The following is a 25,011-nucleotide window of genomic DNA, read 5'->3' as shown; positions in this document are numbered from 1 at the left end:
TCCCCACAGGCGGCTTCCCGGAGGGAAAGGAAGGAGTCTCCAACAGTAGCAGGGACTGAGTCCGACTGACTACTGAAAATAGGCCCCCAGCTAAAGCAAAACTGATCGGGGCGGACTCTCAAGGAATTCAGAGTCCAGGGCTTTGCATTTGAAGCCATTAAAACCAGCCTACAACCTTTCCTCTGTCTCCATCACGCTCCCAGCAGGGAGAGCCTTCCAAAGTTAAAGGAGCCACAACATCTTTTGCTGGTGAGACCCGCAGACAGACAAGCGCCACATACGGGGCAGGATAAGAAAAACAAAGTCCAGAGACTTCACAGGAAAGTTTTTCAACCTGCTGGGTCTCACACTCAGGGAAAACTGACGCAGGTGATTCCTTCCCCCCGAAAGGAGGCCAGCTTAGTCCGGAAAAACCCGGCTGGAGTCTGTAATACCTATGTAGACCCTCCTAAGGGTAGGGAGGGAAAAGGCACCTTACAAGCAGGACAAGAAACAAGAAAATAAGAACTGAAAATTTTCCCTCTGTTAAACAAAACTTAAGCTAGAGGCCCAGAAAAAGCTGAACTGATGGTCAATGAACAGATAGACAACAAACTCATCTAGCAAGAAAACCCTAGGTAACATAAGTGAAAGCAATCGCCAGAATAAACTAATTAAGGTAATTAAATGTCCAGACGCCAGCAAAAAATAACAAATCACACCAGGAAAATTGAAGATATGGCCCAGTCAAAGGAACAAACCAATAGTTCAAATGAGATACAGGAGGTGAGACAACTAATTCTGAATATACGAACAGAAATGGAAAATCTCTTTAAAAACCAAATCAATAAATTGAGGGAGGACATGAAGAAGGCAAGGGATCAACAAAAAGAAGAAATGGAAAGTCTGAAAAAACAAATCACAGAACTTATGGGAATGAAAGATACAGTAGAAGAGATGAAAAAAAAAAAACGGAAACCTACAATGGTAGATTTCAAGAGACAGAGGTTAGAATTAGTGAACTGGAAGATGGAACATCTGAAATCCAAAAAGAAACAGAACTATAGGCAAAGAATGGAAAAATTTGAGCAGGGACTCAGGGAACTGAATGATAATATGAAGCGCACAAATATACGTGTTGTGGGTGTCCCAGAAGGAGAAGAGAAGGGAAAAGGAGGAGAAAAACTAATGGAAGAAATTATCACTGAAAATTTCCCAACTCTTATGAAAGACCTAAAATTACAGATCCAAGAAGTGCAGCGCACCCCAAAGAGAATAGATCCAAATAGGCCTTCTCCAAGACACTTACTAGTTAGAATGTCAGAGGTCAAAGAGAAAGAGAGGATCTTGAAAGCAGCAAGAGAAACACAATCCATCACATACAAGGGAAACCCAATAAGACTATGTGCAGATTTCTCAGCAGAAACCATGGAGGAGAGAAGACAGTGGGATGATATATTTAAATTACTAAAAGAGAAAGACTGCCAACCAAGAATTCTATATCCAGCAAAATGTCCTTCAAAAACGAGGGAGAAATTAAAACACTTTCAGACAAAAAGTCACTGAGAGAATTTGTGACCAAGAGACCAGCTCTGCAAGAAATACTAAAGGGAGCACTAGTGACAGATATGAAAAGACAGAAGAGAGAGGTGTGAAGAAGAGTGCAGAAAGAAGAAAAATTAGATATGATATATAAAATACAAAAGGCAAAATGGTAGAGGAAAGTATTACCCAAACAGTAGTAACACTAAATGTTAATGGACTGAATTCCCCAATCAAAAGACACAGATTGGCAGAATGGATTAAAAAACAGGATCCTTCTATATGCTGTCTACAGGAAACACATCTTAGACTCAAAGATAAACATAGGTTGAAAATGAAAGGTTGGGAAAAGATATTTCACGCAAATAACAATCAGAAAAGAGCAGGAGTAGCTATACTAATATCCAACAAAGTAGACTTCAAATGTAAAACAGTTAAAAGAGACAAAGAAGGATACCATCTACTAATAAAAGGAACAATTCAACAAGAAGACAGATCATAAATATTTATTCACCAAACCAGAATGCCCCAAAATATGTGAGGAATACACTGCAAATACTGAAAAGGGAAATAGACACATCTACCAAAAAATTGGAGACTTCAATTCCCCGCTCTCATCAATGGACAGAACATCTAGACAGAGGATCAATAAAGAAACAGAGAATTTGAATATTACAATAAATGAGCTAGACTTAACAGATATTTATAGGACATTACATCCCACAACAGCAGGATACACCTTTTTCTCAAGTGCTCATGGATAATTCTCAAAGATAGACCATATGCTGGGTCACAAAGCAAGTCTCAACAAATTTAAAAAGATTGAAATCATACACAACACTTTCTCAGATCATAAAGGAATGAAGTTGGAAATCAATAATAGGCAGAGTGCCAGAAAATTCACAAATACGTGGAGGCTCAACAACACACTCTTAAACAACGAGTGGGTCAGAGAAGAAATTACAAGAGAAATTAGTAAATATCTCGAGGCGAATGAAAATGAAAACACAACATATCAAAACCTATGGGACGCAGCAAAGGCAGTGCTAAGAGGGAAATTTATTGCCCTAAATGCCTATATCAAAAAAGAAGAAAGGGCAAAAATTCAGGAATTAACTGTCCACTTGGAAGAACTGGAGAAAGAACAGCAAACTAACCCCAAAGCAAGCAAAAGGAAAGAAATAACAAAGATTAGAGCAGAAATAAATGAAATTGAGAACATGAAAACAATAGAGAAAATCAATAAGACCAGAAGTTGGTTCTATGAGAAAATCAACAAGATTGATGGGCCCTTAGCAAGACTGACAAAAAGAAGAAGAGAGAGGACACAAATAAATAAGATCAGAAATGAAAGAGGAGACATAACCACTGACCTCAAAGAAATAAAGGAGGTAATAACAGGATACTATGAACAACTTTATGCTAATAAACACAACAATGTAGATGAAATGGACAAGTTCCTAGAAAGGAATGAACAACCAACTTTGACTCAAGAAGAAATAGATGACCTCAACAAACCAATCACAAGTAAAGAAACTGAAACAGTCATTCAAAAGCTTCCCAAAAAGAAAAGTCCAGGACCAGACGGCTTCACATGTGAATTCTACCAAACATTCCAGAAAGAATTAGTACCAACCCTGCTCAAACTCTTCAAAAAAATTGAAGTGGAGGGAAAGCTACCTAATTCATTCTATGAAGCCAACATCACCCTCATACCAAAACCAGGCAAAGATATTACAAAAAAAGAAAACTACAGACCAATCTCTATAATGAATATAGATGCAAAAATCCTCAACAAAATTCTAGCAAATCGAATCCAGCAACACATTAAAATTATACATTATGACCAAGTAGGATTCATCCCAGGTATGCAAGGATGGTTCAACATAAGAAAATCAATTAATGTAATATACCATATCAACAAATCAAAGCAGAAAAATCACAGGATCATCTCAACTGATGCAGAGAAGGCATTTGACAAGATTCAACATCCTTTCCTGTTGAAAACCCTTCAAAGGATAGGAATACAAGGGAATTTCCTTAAAATGATAAAGGGAATATATGAAAAACCCACAGCTAATATCATCCTCAATGGGGAAAAATTGAAAATTTTCCCCCTAAGATCAGGAACAAGACAAGGATGTCCACTATCACCACTGTTATTCAACATCGTGTTGGAAGTTCTAGCCAGAGCAATTAGACAAGAAAAAGAAATACAAGGCATCAAAATTGGAAAGGAAGAAGTAAAACTCTCACTGTTTGCAGATGATATGATACTATATGTCGAAAACCCAGAAAAATTCACAGCAAAACTACTAGAGCTAATAAATGAGTACAGCAAGTAGCAGGTTACAAGATCAACATTCAAAAATCTGTAGTGTTTTTATACACTAGTAATGAACAATCCGAGGGGCAAATCAAGAAACGAATCCCATTTACAATATCAACTAAAAGAATAAAATACTTAGGAATAAATTTAACTAAAGAGACAAAAGACCTATACAAAGAAAACTACAAAAAACTGTTAAAAGAAATCACAGAAGACCTAAATAGATGGAAGAGCATACCATGTTCATGGATTGGAAGACTAAATATAGTTAAGATGTCAATTCTATCTAAATTGATTTACAGATTCAACGCAAAACCATTCAAAATCCCAACAACTTATTTTTCAGATATAGAAAAACCAATAAGCAAATTTATCTGGAAGGGCAGGGTGCCCCGAATTGCTAAAAGTATTCTGAGGAAAAAACCCAAAGCTGGAGGTATCACGCTGCCTAACTTTAAGGCATATTATGAAGCCACAGTCGTCAAACAGCATGGTACTGGCAAAAGATAGATATATCAACCAATGGAATCGAATAGAGTGCTCAGATATAGACCCTCTCATCTATGGACATTTGATCTTTGATAAGGCAGTCAAGCCAACCCACTTGGGACAGAACAGTCTCTTCAATAAATGGTGCCTAGAGAACTGGATATCCATATGCAAAAGAATGAAAGAGGACCCGTATCTCACACCCTATACAAAAGTTAACTCAAAATGGATCAAAGATCTAAACATTAGGTCTAAGACCATAAAACAGTTAGAGGAAAATGTAGGGAGATATCTTATGAAACTTACAATTGGAGGCAGTTTTATGGACCTTAAACCTAAAGCAAGAGCACTGAAGAAGGAAATAAATAAATGGGAGCTCCTCAAAATTAAACACTTTTGTGCATCAAAGAACTTCATCAAGAAAGTAGAAAGACAGCCTACACAATGGGAGACAATATTTGGAAATGACATATCAGATAAAGGTCTAGTATCCAGAATTTATAAAGAGATTGTTCAACTCAACAACAAAAAGACAGCCAACCCAATTACAAAATGGGAAAAAGACTTGAACAGACACCTATCACAAGAGGAAATACAAATGGCCAAAAGGCACATGAAGAGATGCTCAATGTCCCTGGCCATTAGAGAAATGCAAATCAAAACCACAATGAGATATCATCTCACACCCACCAGAATGGCCATTATCAACAAAACAGAAAATGACAAGTGCTGGAGAGGATGTGGAGAAAGAGGCACACTTATCCACTGTTGGTGGGAATGTCAAATGGTGCTACCACTGTGGAAGGCAGTTTGGCGGTTCCTCAAAAAGCTGAATATAGAATTCCCATATGAGGACTTAAGGGCAAAGACACGAATGGACATTTGCACACCAATGTTTATAGCAGCATTATTTACTATTGCAAAGAGATGGAAACAGCCAAAATGTCCACCAACAGACGAGTGACTAAACAAACTGTGGTATATACATACGATGGAATATTATGCAAGTCTAAAACAGAATAAACTTATGAAGCATGTAATAACATGGATGGACCTAGAGAACATTATGCTGAGTGAGTCTAGACAAAAACTAAAGGACAAATACTGTATGCTCTCACTGATATGAACCGACATTAGTGAATAAACTTGGAATATGTCATTGGTAACAGAGACCATCAGGAGATAGAAATAGGGTAAGATAATGGGTAATTGGAGCTGAAGGGATACAGACTGTGCCACAGGTCTGGATACAAAAACTCAGAAATGGACAGCAGAACACTACCTAATTGTAATATAATTATGTTACAACATTGAATGAAGCTGCATGTGAGGTATAGTTCTTTTTATTTTTATTTTTTCTCTCTATTATCGTTTTATTTCCTTTTCTGTTGTCTTTTTATTTCTTTTTCTAAATCTATGCAAATGTACTAAGAAATGATAATATGTAACTATGTGATGATATTAAGAATTACTGATTGTATATGTAGAATGGAATGATTTCTAAATGTTTTGTTTGTTAATTTTTTTAATTAATAAAAAAAAAAAATTAGAAAACTAAATATTCAGTTGCCCAATGACCCAGCAATACCAGTACTTGGTATATACCGAGAAGAGCTGAGGGCAGTGACATGAACAGACATTTGCACACTGATATTCATAGCAGCACTATTCACAATTGCCAACAGATGGAAACAATCCAGGTGCCCGTAACAGATGAGTGGATTAACAAAATGTGGTATAAACACACAATGGAATACTATGCAGCATTTAACAAAATGATGTCCCAAAACACATAACATGGACGAAACTTGAGGACATAATGCTGAGTCAAATAAGTCAGACACAAAAGAACAGATACTGTATGATTTCATTACTCTGACTGGTAAAGCCTCCAGTATTTTAGAGCAGAAGAGAAAAGTCTGAGATGAGGGAATGGTAGCCCATGACAAACTGTGGGACCTGTTCTATAGTTGCTTGCTGAATGGGCTTTGAAAATTACTGCTTTTTTCTTTCTTTTCTTTGTATATATATATATATAGTTTTTACAATAACAACAAAAAATGCTTTTAAAAAAGTATAGGGCAATTATAGTAATATTAAATAAAATAAATTTCTGAAATAAAAAATTTGAAAGTGTTTAGGAACATAGGTCACTACTATAGCAAAGCTGATATTTGTAAAAACTTTACTGATATTTTGAGAACACACAGTTTTGATAATCAAATGATATTTAAGATAGTGTTTAATATTTAGAATCTAAGAAGCTCTGATATCTGTATCTATATATCTCTTTCCTTGTTTTCATTTTAAATTGGTTTATGAAACATATTGTACAAAGAGGGTTTAAAAAATGATTTCTTAGATATTTTATTTAAATATGCTTATGGGTAAAGCTAAGATACCCATTTTAGGTGGTTAAGATTTTCATATGTTAACTGTAAAAATATTTGTATATAGTCTCCTAAAATCAGGTATATGTTTAGTACCATAGATCTATAGGAATAAAGATATTTGTAATAACTTTCTATTTGATATTTTGAGAGCAATCACACATTCACACGTTTGACAGCTAATCAAATGGTATTTAAATTATTCTGCAATATTTAGAATTTAAGAACTTCTGCTATCTAAAATTGTAGATTTTTTTACCTTGTTGCCCTAATTTTAAATTGGCTTATGAAACTTACTGTACAAACACAGGTTTTACAATGATTATGTGGATACTTTATTTAAATATGCCTATGGTTAAGCTAAGATATCCATTCTTCATGGTTCTAAGTATATTGTTTGTTTCCTTAAATAAAAGTATTTTAAAAACATAAGAAAATAAAAAACACATGTAAAAAACATTTTGTTCTTAAGTCTAATAACAAAGAGCTCCTAAATAACTATCAACAATTTCTCTACCTCTGTCAACGTACCAACAAGTCAAAAACCTCATTGACATCTTTTCCCCGAATTTCAATGCCATTTATCTCCAGAACTTCATCTCCTTCATGTAATAGACCACTTTTCTCTGCAGCACCTCCTTTCACTATTCGACTAATGATAACAGAATCCATTTCATTACGAACTGTAGCACCCTAAAAAAAAGTAACATTTAAAAAAATTGTATATATGCAGTTAAAGTAATCACAGTAATTATAATTAGATTTGAAAGCTGACCGTTTTCCCCACATTTGCTACTTAAGAAATACTCTCTCCGTTAGAGTTCTGAAACTAGACAGACTTCTGAAGCATGTGGTAATAGTAAAGTGCACTGCTTAAAAACAATGTGTGAAGACTTATAACCAAATTTCTGCATATAATCAATGTTATTGAAATGGTTACACTGTATTTAGAAGTATTCATGAAAACATGTTGTAAATATAAAAGATCTTTTTCTTTAATTAAATATGATGATGGGATGGATGAATATCAATCTGACTGATGAAATTCAACATGTTAAATACTGTCCCATTCACCTTAGGATGGATAAGACAATATTTATCACATGAATTTGATATACATTCAAATTATGATCATATGAAATAAGAATAAAGCTTGAAAGTAGACGTAATTTGAAATTCATTTCCCCTTCTAAACATCAATTTGAAAATTTTATCTTAACTTTCCCAATTTCCTTTTTCCAGAGGGGCTGGGGAAAAGGGACAGTTACACGAACTGCCTATAAAATAGGGTCCATAGCCTATGTAACACACTATTTAAGGGACAATTTGAGACACCAGAATTCAAGGATATTTCTCTGGCAGTAAAGGAAAAAAAAGGCAATGATAGCAGACTAAGAAAAGATTGTAAACAATTAACATCAGGGAATATACACTTCTAAGAATATCTGAAGTTTATAACTGTGTTTCAATAAATTTAATTGGGAAATTAAAGGTCAGAATATCTAACTATTGAGAGTAATCAAGTAAACTACTGATTTGTTTTTGTTTCCCAACAATTATCTCACAAGTTGTTTCTACCCTAGTAATGTGAAAAAAGATAATGAACAAAATTTTCTCAACTGAATAAAGGGTATGAGCAGGAGCATAAAATTACTCCAACAAATTAACCTTAGGAGAGAAAAACCACCTACAATGTAATGGGGTCTTCAAGGATCTGCTATACAAATGATCTATTATTTAGATAGACTGCCAGATTAGAGTTATGGAACACTTACCAATGGAATATCACGAGCCTTTTCTATACGAACTATTTTCACAGTTTCTCCTCCATACTGGCCAATGCTTTCATAAACTCTCTCATCTGTAGTGGGCTCTAGCTGCATTTCCTGCTCAGCAACCTTATCATGGGCCAATAAAAGTGCCTGTTTTAAAGAAATCCATAAGTAACAGCAAGATTTATTTTTGCAGACCAATCATGTACATAGTATTCTAATCATTAAATCTTTGAAAGTATTATACTTATATATCCTAATCTGTTTCCCAACTTTCCAATTTAAGTATAGATGTGATCCTCTATCTTTCGCCCCTAATAATAATGATGTTAGGTATGCCAGAGAATATTCTAGGATAGCTTAAGTCTAAAAAATGCTTACTAAACTTCATAAAAACAGTATCAACTGAAAGGCTTAAACTTAGATGTGCCAGTTTGAAAGGATATATGTACGCTAGAAAAGCCATGTTTTAATCCTAACCCCATTTTGTAAAGGCAGCTGTTTCTTCTAATCCCTCAGTACTGTATGCTTGAAACTGTAATTAGATCATCTCCCTGGAGATGTGACTCAATCAACAGTGGTTGTTAAACCCATTCAAGTGAATCTTGATTAGTTTACTGGAATCCTACAAAAGAGAATGACAAGAGAGACAGCCAGGAGATTCTGAGAGAGCAGAGAATGACATAGCTATGAGAAGCAGAAAGTCCGCCAGCCAGTGACCTTTGGAGACAAAGAAGGAAAATGCCTCCCATGGAGCCTCATGAAACTGGAAACCAGGAAAGAAAGCTAACAGATGACTCCATGTTTGCCACGTGCCTTTCCAGATGAGAGAGAAACCCTGAATCTCATCGGCTTTCTTCAACCAAGGTATCTTTTCCTAGATGGCTTAGACTGGACATTTCTATAGACTTGTTTTAATTGGGACATTTTCTTGGTCTTAGAACTGTAAACTTCTAAGTTATTAAATTCCCCTTTTTAAAAGCCATTCCATTTCTGGTATATTGCATTCCAGCAGCTAGCAAACTAGAACATTAGGTAATTATGGATTTATGGGAAATACAGTCAAAAGAGGGAGGATTTTTTTCCCTATTTTTAAATAAGAAGTTCATTCAAAAATAACTTGGCTGACCAAGGACAGTGGGAAGATGGTGAAGTAGGAAGCTCCAGAACAACTACTGAACTGGCAGGAACCATCTGAATGAACTCCTGTGACTTTAGAGTCTACTGGAACCCTGTGTAGAATCCTGGGAAGAGCTGGAGGAAAAGGCTGGCATATTTCAACAAATAAAGTGAATTTCACCCTCTCTGCACTGACCACCAACCTCTGAAATCCATCCTATGCACACTGCAGCAGAAATTGCAGCCCAGGCTCCTGATGTAGCTTGCTGGCACCAAGGCGGGCTATAAGGACTGAGTACTCTAAAAGCTGATCACTGTTTTTGTTCAGACACGTCAGAACCCTAGGGGACTGACTCTGAAGGCAGCCACTGTTTCAATCTCCCTCAGGCAAGTGCCAGAGAAGTCATAAAGAAGTAGTACCTATTATTTTTCTTCCTCTCTTCTCTCTCCATTTCCTATTTGGGAGCAAGAATCATTTGGAAAAGTAACAAATTGCCAGCTCTAGCCCTCAACAATAATCCCAGACGAGTGGGAGATGTAGACTTCCAGAGCTATAATAACATAATACTTAGAATATCCAGTTTTCAACATAAAATAATTATGAAATACACAAAGAAACAGGAAAGTCTGGCCCATTGAAAAAAAGAATTTTCCAGAAACCATTCCTGAGGAAACTCATACATTAGTTAAATAAACTGCACTAAACATGTTCAACGAAGAAAGGAATTCACACACAAAGAACTAAAGGAAATTAGGAAAATGTCTGAAAAAAAAAGATGGAAATTATAAAAAGGAACCAGACAAATTTTGGAGCAACAAAATACAACTGAAATGAAACTCATCAGATTCATCAGCAGATTTAACAGCAGTAGAAAGGATTACCGAACTTTGAAGACAAGAGAACTAAAATTATCCAGTGTGAGTAGAAGAAAAAATAATGAAGAGAAATGAATACAGCCTGAGGGACCTGTGAGACATCATCAGGCATACCAACATCCGTGTCACTGGAGTCTATGAAAGATAAGAGAGAAAGGGGCAGAAAAAGTATTTAAAGAAATAATGGCTGAAAACTCCCCAAATCTAATCAAAGACATGAATATACACATCCAGGAATTTCAAAAAACTCCAAGCAGGATAGACTTTAAGAGACCTGCACCAAGACACATTCTCGCAAAACTGTCCAAATTCAAAGACGAAAAGAGGATTTTGAAAGTAGCAAGAGAGCAATGACTGGTCACATATACAAGATTCCCAATAAGATTAACAGATCTCTCATCAGAAACCATGGAGGCCAGAAGACAGTTGGATGGCATGTTTTTAAATCTTTAAAAAAAATTGTCAACCAAGAATTTTAAATCCGGTAAAATTATTTTTTAAAAGTGAAGGTGAGGATGGGCCACGATGGCTCAGCAGGCAGACTTCTCACCTATCATGCCAGAGACCCTGGTTCGATTCCCAGTGCCTCCCCACACACACACACAAAAAAAGTGAAGGTGAAATTAAGACTTGACAGAAAGACAAAAGCTGAAAGAGTTTATTACCAGAAAGTCTGCTCTAACAAGAAATGCTAAAGGGCATATTTCTTGTAGAAATTTTTATACCAAAAAGTCAGTAACTTGAAGTCATTAGAAATAAGGCACACTGGGTAAAATATAAAAATTTTATATTTATAAAAAATATAAAATCCTGTATTATTGCACTTTTGGTGTGGAACTGTTTCCCCCAAGACTTAACAGGCAAATGTGCAAAATAACATTTAAAATCTATGCTAATGGACACACAATGTATAAAGATGTAATCTGAGACAATAACAGACATACATAGAACTTTATACTACTAAAACTAGGTTGGTACTAGTGGAACTATATTGTCATTAGTTTAAATTTAGTGTAATTACAAAGGTAAACACTAAGAAAAAAGTTTAAAATACAGAGAAAAGAATAAAATCAAAATGGTACACTATAAATAAGCAACTAAACACACACCAAAAAGGTAACTGAGGAAAACAAAAAGCTAATTGGCAGAAGTAAATCCTTCCTTCTCAGTAATTACCTTAAACGTCAATGTTTGAAATGCCCCTAATTATAAGGCAGAGATTAGTAGACTGGATGAAAAAATCTTGATTTGCCTAAGTGTTGTTTATGAGAGACTCACTTTAGGTACAAAGAGGTTGAAAATAAAAGGGTGGAAGAAGATATTCCATTGAAACATATCAAAGGAAAGCCAGAGTAGCTATATTATTGTCAGACAAAACAGATTTTAAATCAAAAAAGATTATAACAGATAAAGCAGGATATCATTATTTACTGATCATATGTCCTGACAATTCCATCCAAAAGTACCAAAACCAGGGACTCAGAGAGATAAATGTAGATCATGTTCATTGAAGCATTATTCACAATAGTCAAAATATGTTAGCAACACAAGTGTCCATCAACAGAAGAATGGATTAACAAAATGTGGTATATCCATACAATGGAATATATTCAGGTATAAAAAGAAGTGAAATGCTGGAACATACTATAATATAGATAAACCCTGAAGACATCATGTTGAGTCTGAAATAAGCCAGACACAAAAGGACAAATACTGTACAATTTGTCTTAGATGAGTACTTAGAACTAGCAAATTCATGGAGACAGAAAGCAGAAAACTGGTTATCAGGGAAGTTATTGCTAAATGAGTATGAATTCTGGTTTGGGATAATGAAAATAGTCTGGAAATACTGTCAATTTATTTAACATCAAAACATTGTTTACCTACAATCATTAAAATTATTTTTATGGTTATATGTATTTTAATAATTATTTTTTAAATAAATTGGTTTTATTTTAAATATGAAGGCAACAATAATTTTTATAGAGGCAGTGTCAAGCATCAAAACAGTCCAGACAATTTTTAAGGTCTCTTCCAGCCCTAGGAATCTGATTAAAAAAAAAAATCCTCTGTTCACTTTTTACCTGAACATGAGGAGCATTCAGCAAAGCAGTTAATTCTTGTCCTTCCCTCTGATGAATTGGCTTCAAAACAGTTTGTACCTAAGAAATAAAAATAAAAGATTAGTGTTTCCAGGTTTTAGGAAATAGCAGCAGCACCTATACAGGTTAGTATTCTTTATTCTAAATTACAAATTAAAAGAAGAAAAACCACTAAGAATAATTAAAAGATAACCCCAGAATGTATTTTTCCTCAGTTTTTGATTTTATCATGGTTAATAAACATATCCCTTAGAAAAAACACCAGATGATTTCTGCATTAATGTTCACAAATGACACTGGCCTGTAGTTGGTTATGGTCATACACAATGATTTAAAAGCCACTATCTGGTTTTAGTACTAGGTAATACTACCCCAGTACAGTGAGATGGTAAATTGTCTATCTTTATTTTTTAGGATGGTTTAACATAAGTTCCTTAATATTTTGCTATACCTTGGGAATAAAATCATCTGGACCCGGTATCTTCATTAAAGGTGGATGTCTGACTAAACTTTCAACTTTATATTTACTGGTCTATTTTGTTTTTGCTACCTCTTCTTGGGTAACATTTTGCAATTTTTATTTTCTCAAAAAACCACCCACTTGATAGCACTTTTTTAAATTAATTTTTTATTTTTTTTAAATACCAAAAAACTCCAAACACAAACATTTGTAATTTTTGATCATTCTGTTCCACATATAGAATCAGTAATTCACAATATCATCACACAGTTGCATATTCATCATCATGATCATTTCTTGGAACATTTGCATCTATTTAGAAAAAGAAATAAAAAGAAAACAGAAAAAAATTCATATATACCATATTCCCCCACCCCTCCCCCTCACCAATCACCAGCATTTCACTCTAAATTTATTTTAACATTTGTTCCCCCTATTATTCATCTTTATTCCATATGTTTTACTCGTCTGTTGATAAAAAGGGCATCAGACAAAAGGTTTTCACAATCACACAGTCATACTGTGAAAGCTTTATCATTATAAAATCATCTTTAAGAAACAAGGCTACTGGAACACAGCTCCACATTTTCAGGCAGTTTCCTCCAGCCTCTCCACTACATCTTAACAAGGTGATATCTATTCAATGCACAAGAAAAATCTCCAGGACAACCTCTCGACTCTGTTTGGAATCTCTCAGCCATTGACACTTATTTTGTCTCATTTCACGCTTCCCCTTTTGGTTGAAAAGGTTTTCTCAATCCCCTGATGTTGCGTCTCAGCTCATTCTAGGGGTTTTCTCAATCCCTTGATGCTGAGTCTCAGCTCATTCCAGGATTTTTGTTCCATGTTGCCAGGAAGGTCCACACCCCTGGGAGTCATGTCCCATGTAGACAGGGGGAGGGTAGTAAGTTTGCTTTTTGTCTTGGCTGGAGAGAAAGGCCACCTCTGAGCAACAAAAGAGGTTCTTCTGGGGGTGACTCTTAGGTCTAATTTTAAGTAAGCTTGACCTATCCTTTGTGGGGTTAAGTTTCATATGAACAAACCCCAAGATTGGGGGCTCAGCCTATAGCTTTGATTGTTCACACTGCTTGTGAGAATATCAAGAATTCAACTCGGGGAAGTTGAATTCTCCCAGTTTCTCACCATTCCCCAAAGGGGACTTTGCAAATACTTTTTTATTCACTGTTCAAATCTCTCTGGGATTTATACTTGATAGTACTTTGACATTTATGGGAATAAAGATATAATCATATTATAATTTTGAATCTGAGTCTGTATTCAAGCTTTTTTCTTTCCTAATGTTATCAATATCTTTCTTTCTTCATTTAGTCTATTTTCTTGTTCTTTTAAAGAACCAGCTATCAATGTTTTAAAATCTATTTTTTCAATTTAAATAATTCCTTTCTTCTGCTTTATTCAGTTCATTTCCCTGTGCAATTTATAATCACTTTAATTGTATATTTAGTACTTTTCTTTTCAATCTCCTTCTCTTCTAACATAAAGGTACAAATTTTGCTCTGTGGATTACTCTTCCTCAAAGATTGTACCGTGTGTGTGCCTCCTCTGACAATACCTATGATTTTTCTCTCCTTTTCTGTTTCAAACCACAAGTTCCTCCTTCTCTACCCACCAAAAAGAGGGCTCTGAGATAATGCAGTTAATAAAATCATCAACAGTAATGAAAATGGACAGAAGTAAATCCATACACAGAATTTTGTATAAGAATCACTCATGATTGAAACAGGAATCTGGTAATTCTATCATTGTTTTATTAGTAATTCCCGTATCACACTTAAGAGCTGATAATTTGAGGGTTAACTTATCTGGCCACAACAAATGGATGCAAAGCAATGACAGTACCAAAACCAGCCTGTCTTATACAGGTGTTAAAAATAGAAAACCCTGGTTCTAAGTGTAGAATTCTCTATGTATAAACATGATGGCATAAGCAATTATCTTCTTTAATAATTCCATTAATCTCTTCCTAATGGTCAAGGGCAGTGATACAATCCCAAGCATTCAAAGCTGATTTTTAAAATTGTATTACCTTTCTAAGATATACCAGATTTATAGGCTAACTTAAAATGAAATTTTTATTTCCTGATTATACTTTTTCATAACCAGAGCAGGTAACTCTGAGGGAGAAAATTTTATATTAAAAATACACCAAGGAGGATCAACTTCCGGGCCAAGATGGCGGCTTAACAATGTGCGCGTTATAGTTCATCCTCCAGAACAACTACTAAATAACCAGAAACAGTACAGAACAGCTCCTGGGGCCACGTCAGTGACCGGACACACAGCGTACCCCAGTCTAGACCAGCTGGACTGGCTGCAAGCCCCCAAGAACCGTGAATTCTCCAAGCTGCGGAGGCTGGCGCCCCTCTCCAACAGGCTGCTTCCCAGAGAGGAAAGGAAAGGGACTTTACCAGCAGCAGGGGCTGAGCACAATCAAACGCCAATTGTGGAATTAACTAACAAATTCGGACTACTAGAAATAGGGCCCCAGCTCAGGTGAACCTGGTGAAAGTGAATGTCGCTCATTTTCGCTCCTGCGCCAAGGGGGCAGGGTTGACGGTAAATAAAAAATAAAAACGAAGGAAACAGAGGTTTTTGTGGCTGCGTTTCTACAAAGGCTTGACTGCCTTTGGATACAGCTACAGGACTTTTCAGGCTGCAACTGCCCCAGGCATAGGCAGAAACAAGTTCATTTGAGGGCTTGCCTTGAACTGTGCCTTCCCCAGGGGAGGGGTGGAGCCCAACTCAGGTGGAATCCCACCCTCAAGGAACTCAGACACCAACACTTGGTAATTTGAAGCCATTAAAACCAGCCTACAACCTCTCCTGTGTCCCCACCACGCCCCCAGTAGGGAGAGTCTGCCAAAGTTAAAGGTACTATATCATCTTACGTTGGTGGGACCTGCAGGCAGACAAGCACCACATCCTGGGCAGGATAAGAAAAACAGAGTCCAGAGATTTCACAGGAAAGTCTTTCAACCTGCTGGGTCTCACCCTCAGGGAAAATCGACACAGGTGACTCTTCCCTCCTGATAGGAGGCCAGTTTGGGCTGGGAAAATCTGGCTGGGGTCTACTTTTTTCCAGGCTAACTTACTCAGATACTACAGATTCGTGTGTCAATATATATGACCAGCTACTTTTACAAAGGCCTAAGGAATTAAAAGGCTATGGTTACAGCCTACTGGTTCCTTTCTATTGGCCTATAAAAATATTCAAATATATTATCATTAAAAAAATATATACTCCTGATCTTGTACTCTTCTCTAGCTATAATGCCTTTATTTTCCTTCAGAGCCAAGCTCTTTCTCCATTTTAAAACTATTTTTTAAATTACAAAAACGGAATGTTAAATGTAAAATATCAGAAAACAGATAACCAACAAAAAAAAAATCATAATTTCCAAACTTAGGTATACCAAAGTGATTATATATATTCTTCCTCTACTTTTACCTATTTTTCCAAAACATTAACTGTGATATACATATCTGACAAAAGAATTGTAACCAGAATAAAGAATTCTTAAAACTTAATAAGGATATTTTGTGACTGGTTAATTAATTCATCAGCCATGTGATTGAATCTGTGGTTGATTATATCTGCAATTAACTAAGTCCAGCCCCCCACAACGATACAATCCAATCAGCTGAAGATTTTAATGAAGGGGAGAGACTTTCACTGTTTCTTCAGCCAGCAAGCCTCTCCTGTGGAGTTCATCCACAACCTTCATCAGAGACACCAGCTTCAAAGCCTACCCTGCAGATTTTGGACACTTCCATTCCCATGTATGCATGAGACACCTCTATAAATCTCATACGCAGAGATCTCTTCTGTTGGTTTTGTTTCTCTAGAGAACCCTAACACACCTACCATCTCAGTGCTGCCAATATTGGAGGGAATTACTGTTAATAGTTGTAGGTAGATGTGGAAATTGCTATTGAGTAGTGGAAGCATCAGGCTTGCATTTCATGTTAGACATTCTTGCTAAATAATGGTGTAATTGTATTTAAGGTCACTACTGTTTTCTTAACTTCAATTTTATTTTCCATAAAATGAATATAATGTTTAAAACCATAAAGACTAAAAATTTGATTTTCAAAATGGGAAGAGATTAAGAGATACCTCACAAAAGAAGATACAGAAATAGCCATACTTCCATGTGAGACCAAAGGGAGAGATGTTTATTTGGTGCAAAATTTATATTTTGGGTAGCTCATTACCTAATTTAACTTGTATATTCAGTTTAATTGAACAACAAAAGTACATGGAATCTTGAATAGGGCATGAGATTTTGTCGGTTTGTCCAAGTCAGTGCGTGGCCCTGATATTCCCCAGAGTAATTTGGGCAATTAATAAATAAGTACTTGCAAAGTCTCCTTGGGGAATTCAGGAGAAAGGAGGAAATATTCAACTTCCCCACTTGGAGAATTTCTGATATTCTCACAAGCAGTGGGCACAAACAAATCAATAGGCTGGGCCCTCAATCTTGGGGTATGCCCCTTTGAAACTTACTCCTGCAAAGGATAGGTGAAGCCTACCTAAAATTAGGCCTAACAGTTGCCCCCAAAGAATCACTTTCGTTGCTCAGATGTGGTCTCTTTCTCTAAGCCAAACTAGCCGATGAACTCGCTGCACTCCCCATCTACATGGGACAGAACTCCTGGAATGGGTTGGGATCTGCCATCAAGGGACTGAGAAAGTCTTCTTGACCAAAAGGGGGAGGAGAGAAATGAGACTAAATAAAATTTCAGCAGCTGAGAGATTTCAAATAGATTCAAGAGGTTATCCTGGAGGTTATTCTAATGCATTAAATAGATATCTCTTTTTAGTTTATGGTGTATTGGAGTGGCTAGAGGGAAGTACTGAAACTGCTGAGCTGTGCTTCAGTAGCCTTGATTCCTGAAGATGACTGTATAAAGATATACCATTTACAGTGTGACTGTGTGATTGTGAAAACCTTGTGTCTGATGCTCCTTTTATCCAGGGTATGGACAGATGAGCAAAAAAATATGGATAAAGAATTAATAAATAGTAGGGGGAATAAGGGTAAAATAAACTGGGTAGATGGAAATACTAGTGGTCAATGAGAGAGAGGGGTAAAGTATATGGTATGTATGAGTTTTTTCTTTTTACTTCTTTTTCTGGAGTGATGCAAATGTTCTAAAAAACGATCAGGGTGATGAATACACAACGATGTAATGATATTGTGAGCCACTGATTTACACGACGTATGGAATATTTGCATGATAAGATTTATCACTACAAATATTTTTTAAAAAACGATCATGGTTATGAATACAGAACTAATAATACTGTAAGCCACTCACTGAACACTATGTATGGAATAAAATGTGTGAAGATTTGTCAATGAAAATATATTTTAAAAGTCATAAACATATAAAAAACACATCAAAAATCATTAAGGAAATGCAAATTAAAATGAGGTAACTTCATACAACTGCTAAAATAATAAATTTAAAAAGTGACAATAGCAAATGTTGGTGAAGATATAGAGCAAATGGAATTCTCATTATATAGCAACTTTATGCATAAAAGCCTCAAATAGGAAACAACCCAAATATTCATCAACAGGTGAAATGGATAAACTGTGCAATATTCATACAATATAATACTAAACAGCAAGAAATTACAAAATCCTGATTCAAACAACATAGGATGAATCTCAGTAACATTAATGCTAAGCAAGTCAGACGCAAAAGACTACATATTGTCTGATTCCATTTATAAAAAATGTCCAGAAAAGGCAAATCTATAAAACAGAAAGCACATTTGTAGATGCCTAAGGCCTGGCAGATGGGGAGAGGTGGTTACTGACTACAACGGGTCATGAGGGAGCTTTGTGGAATGACGGGAGTTTCTATAATTTGACTGTGGTGGAAGAATTCATAGGTGTATATATCTGCCAAACCTTCACTGAACTATACACTAAAATGCACCCATTTAAACTGTATGTGAATTATATCTCAATAAATTTGATTAACTTAAAAAGCACACCCATAATCCCTAAACTGTATAGAATTCTCTGGTATATATCTCCTCTCTATCCTTTGCCCATTATTTTTAAAAAAATGAGATCACATTATTCATACTTTTAAACAACATTATTATAACTATTTTGATTTGATACTAATTAAAATATTTTATTTTTCTATGCAGTTATTTTTTTCAATTCTGAAACACAAACATGGAACATTCTAGTTCTCTTGTTTCTGTCATTTATGGGATCAAGTCTAAGCTCCTCAGCATTAAATTTAAGACTGATCATCTATCTCTTATCTCATTTCAAGCCTTATCTCCTGTCATTCATCATATCTTTTCTGGTCTAGCTTTAAAATGTTTTTGTTCCCTGCCCACACCATGCTGTATCCCCACCATAACTGCAATTATGCTAGCTGTCCCAGATTTCTGAACTGTCCTTTTCCATTTGCCTATGTAGTAAGTACTCAGAAGACTGACTACATTTGAGTCCACGATCTTATCTTTTGGGTTTTGTTTGTCACATCTAAATATCCTTTTCCCTCTTTCTCTTTTTATCCTTTAAGTTCCCCTTGCTGGTACTCTTCAATTCTGCGCCCCCCTCCAGATCTCCCTCTCCTGTGTTCTTCTTTTTTTTCAACTGGTAGAACTCCCTTTAGTATTTCTTGTAGGGCCATTCTCTTGTTGACCAATTCTTTCAGGATCTGTCTGTGACTATTTTAATCTCTCCCTAAGTTTTGAAGGACAATGTGGCTGGGTACAGAATTCTTGGCTGGAAGGTCTTTCTCTTTCAGGATCTTAAATATATCATACCAGTGCCTTCTAGCCTTCATGTTACTAGTTGAATAGTCTGAACTCAGTCTTACCTGATTTCCATTGTATGTAGTAGATTGCTTTTCTCTTGCAGCTTTCATGATTTTCTGCTTCTCTTCAACATTTGACAGACTGATCAGTATGTATCTTGGGGAAGTCCTATCTGGATTTATTCTATCTGGAGTTCACTGAGCTTCTTTGACTTGCATATTTATGTCCTTTATAAGGGTTGAGAAGTTTTTCCCCATTATATCCTCCACTAATCTTCCTAACCCTTTCCTCTTCTCCTCTCCTTCTGGGACACCAATGATTCTCATGTCTGTGTGCTTTGTCTTGTCCATCACTTCCCTGAGATTCAATTCAAGATTTCCCATCTTTTTTTGCCATTCGCTGTTTTGAGTGTTCGAAATCAGTTGTTCTGTCCTCTAGTTCACATATTCTTTCTCCTGCCTTTTCAAATCTGTTGTGTCTCTAGTGTGCTTTTTATTTGATCTACAGCATCTTCAATCTGCTATTTTTCTATTTATTCTTTCAAATTCCCTTTTATGCTCTTCTAGTATCTTCTTGATCTCCTTTACATCATTAGCCATCCCATCTATTGTATTTAGTAGAATTATATGAACATTTTTGATTAGTTGTTCCAACACCTGTGCTTCCTCTAGTGTTTTAATTTGGCCATTAGGCTAAGTTATATCTGTCTGCCTCATGATATACTTAGTAATCTCCACTGTCTTCGTGGTATGTGACTATTTTGATTGGTTTACTTTGGAAGTTGATTTCCTTCAGTAGTCTAAAGCTTTGTATTTGCAGGATGGATGTGAAGCAGGATGTGGGGCAGGGCACCACAATGTGGTGATGAGCTGCAGTGCAGGTATAGGCACAGATTAGGGATGTTAAACTGGTACACATGAGCATGAGTGCCCAGAGGTGGGGAGTATGTGGATGTGTAGGTGCACAGGTCTGGGGAGCAGGGTCCTGCTGTGTGCTGGTCTAGGGTATGGGACCCTTTCTGCACATATGTAGAGCTCAGGGCAGTGGGTCAGAGTTGCACCTGTGTGGGCTGGGGGCAGATATAGCCTGGCTGTGTAGGTTAGAGCTTGCCCAGAGCTGGGGGTGTGACTAGGTACTGCATACATGTGCAGATCTAAGAGTGCCGTAAACTGATGGTGTACATGTGCACAGAGTTTGGGGGTGGGGGGAGGGTTGCACAAATATACGGGCTGGGATCGAGTATAGCCTGGGTATGGAGATAAGTGCCTACAGTCTTCATGCACTGGTGACTGCCGGCAAGGGGCAGAAGGAGGGAGGCAGGGCTTAGGAGGGGTGGGGTGAAACTTACGCAGGAGAGATGGGTTGGGCTGGGGCAGGCGTGCATGCACTTGTGGTAGGGGTGTGGGGCAGATACGCACGTGGGGGAGTTCACGGGGTGGGACTGGAGCAAAGGGAGTGGGGAACAGATGACGGGGTTCAGGTGCACGGGGTGTGGGGTAAGTTGTGGGTCACAGGGCTGCGCTGGTGAGGGTAGCAAATTCAAGGAACGTGGCTTGGCTTACTTCCTGTCTCCCTGTTCGTGCACTCCTGAGCGCTCCGAGCTTCCACATTAGGCTATTTGCACCAGTCAGATGGTCTCTGGTTCTCTGCTTTTCAGTTCCTCAGCTTTTGCAACCAGGGGCCTCCCTATGTAGTGCAGAAGACTCTCCCAGGTCACTTACATCCTGGAATCGCCATCTCAGTCACCCTACTGTCCCTTCTCTAGTTGTTCCTTGGAGCAGGGGTGAACTCAACCTTTCAGACTAACTACATTTGATTTAAAACTGTTGATGTGACTATATCCCCAATACACTAAGTCCCTTGAAGACAGGACCTATCTTACTTTGTATCTTCGCTAATGACAGAATACCCGGCAAACAGTACACAAATGTTTACGTAATTAAATATAAGGAATAGATGGCAGGAAGTCACCCTGATGTCTCACTTACCTTTATTCACCACACAGAGACAATTCGGCATACTAATTTTCTATTTAAATATCTATTCATTCCACGTTCAATTGCTATTCAAAATCTTGCATCTGGGCAATTATAACAGCCTCTAAGTTACTCTCTGCCTCTATTCTTGACATCAAACACCTTTCACAATGTTATTAGAATAATACCTTAAACAGGAAGCTTGTCTATATCAAATTCCTGCTTAAAATCCTTGTAGCTCCACAATCACTTATAGAATAAATCTGATTTTATTCTTTAGTGACTTTTTTCATACATTTAGGAAACAGATAAAATCTAAATAAGAATATCCGATCATATGTATATTGTGCTGCTACAGAAAGGAATGAAGCTGTGAGGCATGAAACACTGTGAATGAACCTTTGGGAAACTATGTAATGCAAATAAGCCAGAAACAAAAGAGCAAGTATTGCATGGTCTCATTTAGAAAATACTTATAAGAAAACTGGGGTCTACATTGTAAGCTCTTATAGCAGTCGCATTTAATATGGAGCAGTACTTGTTATTTCTAGATATTGAAAGGCTGTGCTATATATATATATATAACCAGGTATTTCCCTTAAACTATGAGTATCTGTGTGACACCTAAGACTCAGAGTTCTGCAGTTCTGAAGGTCAGCATTGCCACATTCAATGGTTAAAGAAACTGAAAAAGAGATCAGGCTTCAATTACTGATAAGAATAAAGCCAAATGAGTCAGGTCTAAGGTAAATAAGAATAAAGGGTAAAGGGTGATGATGTCTGTTTTTCAGAATTTCACCTCTGTATGACAGCAAAGGAAGAGGTTTATTTTGTCCAATACCTAAATTTTCTGTGGCACACATCTAATTTAACCTATCTGACCAGTTTACTTAAAAAACATAAACACATGGAGCCTAGAATTGGGAATGAGGTCCTGCAATTCTGTACAGCTTAATGTAATAGCCTGATACATCCCAGAGTATAGTAGGCAGATAATTAAAAAGTATTGGCAAAGTCCCACAAGGGGCTGGAGGAAAAAATTGTTCTATTTTAAAATTCTAATTTATTCATATTAAATATTCCCACCTAGTAAATCCCTGATACTCTCACAAGCATTAGGCACTCCAAAATTAATAGGCCAAACCCTTGATCTTAAGGCTTGCTCTTAGGAAACTTATAACTGTAACAGAGAAGCTAAGCCTACCTATTATTATGCCCAAGAATTACTTTCAGAGAACAGCTTTTGCTGCTCAAACGTGCTCTCTCTCTAAGCCCAACTCTGTAAGGAAAATCACTATCTTCCCCCTACGTGGGACATGATATCCAGGGGCATAAGCCTTTGTGACAATGTGGGACATGACTCCCAGGGATGAACCTGATCCTGGCACCATAGGATTCACAATGCCTACCTGACCAAAAGGTGGAAAAGAAATAAGGTTACAAAATAAGGTAATGGTGGCTAAGAGATTTCAAATAGAGTCTAGAGGCTATTCTGGAGGTTACTCTTATGCAAACTTCAGCTAGATAATGCTAATTGTCATGGTATGCCAAGCTCCAACCAACAGTATTCCTGTAAATCCTAAAGAATATCCAGGGCTTTTTGAGACTTTATAAAGTTTTACTCACTAAGTATATATTTCAGAAACCTTAAATTTCCAGGTGGTTCCTAGGAAAGATAACCCCTGAAACCTAGAGGTACCAGTCTCTCCAAGGCCATCAACCAGTTGTATCCCCATACTCCATAATATCAGCACCCCTTATCAGCACAAAGAAGTTAGAATGGTCATTGCCAAGATATCCCTAAAGAATAGGAGAAGGATCAAAGAAGGAGAAGTTGTATCAGAGAAGATAGGATTTAACAAATAAGTATGAGTATTGAATCATTACATTGATAGTTCTTTTGAGTTTCCAGTGTCTTTTTTTTTTTGCACATATTTAAAAATTAATACTACCTGAATCAACTTATTTTCCTCAACTTTTAGATTCTGATTACAATAACAGCTTTATTTTGATGTAATTTCTATATCATAAAATTCACATGTAATATTTGTACAATTCAACACAATTTAGTAAATTTATAGAGCTATGCAACCACCACCACAGTCCACTTTTAAAGTGTGTCCATCATCCCCAACAATTACATTGAGACTGTTTGAAGCCAGAGCCCACTTGCACCCCATCCCAGCGAGACTGCAGTCCTGTTACTGTCTCTTTAAATACGTCTACTCTGGAAATTTCATACATATGAAATCTTACAATGTAGGGCATGTTGTGTCTGGCTTCTTTCACTTCTTTCAGTGTCTTAAGAGCAGCTACAAGGAAACACCTGAAATGGTAGAACTGTAACCCATAACATACATTGAAATTTGTTCTAAAGCTGCTTGTTAAAATGTACTTTGATGTTCTAAGAAATGATCATGATGAATATACAACTATGTGATGATATTGTGCGTTATTGATTTTATATCAGGAATGGAATGATCATATGGTAAGAATGTTTGTGTTTCCGTGTTATTTTTAATAAATAAATTTTAAAAAGGTACTTTGAAAGTTGTTTTTTTGGTATACATATTTCACAATTAAAAATGTTAAAAATTTTTAATTGTAAAAAAAGATACAACTAAGGCATGAGATAATTTATTTTTAAATTCTGTTTATTAAAACTGATTAGGCATACGACTACTGAATCACTATATTAATATTCCTTCTAGCCTCCGGTGTTTTGGAGCAGCTAGAAGGAAAAAAATGATAACCCATGACAAAAACCTTGGGATGTGTTCTGCAACTACTTGTTGAAGTGTGCTTTGAAAATTTTTGTAGTTTTCTCTCTTTGCTTTGTATGTTACTTTTCACAAGTTTTCGTTCTTTGCTTTGTATATTACTTTTTAACAAAAAAAAATGTTAAAAAAAATTGATTAGGGTAAAGATACACAGGCAGTCTAGTTAATCTTACAACAATCACAAAACCTCACCTGACCTCAAAATTCAGAAATATTAAATGGGGAGTTGGATTAGATAATCACTGACGTTTTTTCCAGCTGTAAAATAAAGGCATGAATTCATTTAACCTTTAGAACTTTATCATACTTAACATTCCTTCCCTCTGACAAGCCATGAATATGTGTACTTAAGTAACATGTAACAAACCCTAAGTCAGGGC

General features: G+C 36.4%; 1 protein-coding gene across 3 annotated transcripts in view; it reads right to left on the bottom strand.

The window, feature by feature from the left end:
• PALS1 (protein associated with LIN7 1, MAGUK p55 family member) overlaps nucleotides 1–25,011 on the bottom strand; it is a 156,831-nt gene that overhangs the window by 69,489 nt on the left and 62,331 nt on the right. For all 3 annotated transcript variants that reach the window (XM_077122769.1, XM_077122771.1, XM_077122770.1), the window contains 3 exons: nucleotides 12,581–12,658; nucleotides 8,505–8,651; nucleotides 7,261–7,422 (listed from right to left, as the gene is read on the bottom strand). In XM_077122769.1, the coding sequence (XP_076978884.1) occupies nucleotides 7,261–7,422; nucleotides 8,505–8,651; nucleotides 12,581–12,658 (387 nt within the window). The remainder of the gene's footprint in view (nucleotides 1–7,260; nucleotides 7,423–8,504; nucleotides 8,652–12,580; nucleotides 12,659–25,011) is intronic.

Source organism: Tamandua tetradactyla, chromosome 12, assembly GCF_023851605.1.
Source record: "Tamandua tetradactyla isolate mTamTet1 chromosome 12, mTamTet1.pri, whole genome shotgun sequence".
Taxonomy (NCBI): domain Eukaryota; kingdom Metazoa; phylum Chordata; class Mammalia; order Pilosa; family Myrmecophagidae; genus Tamandua; species Tamandua tetradactyla.
This window is presented reverse-complemented; position numbering and strand designations above follow the sequence as displayed.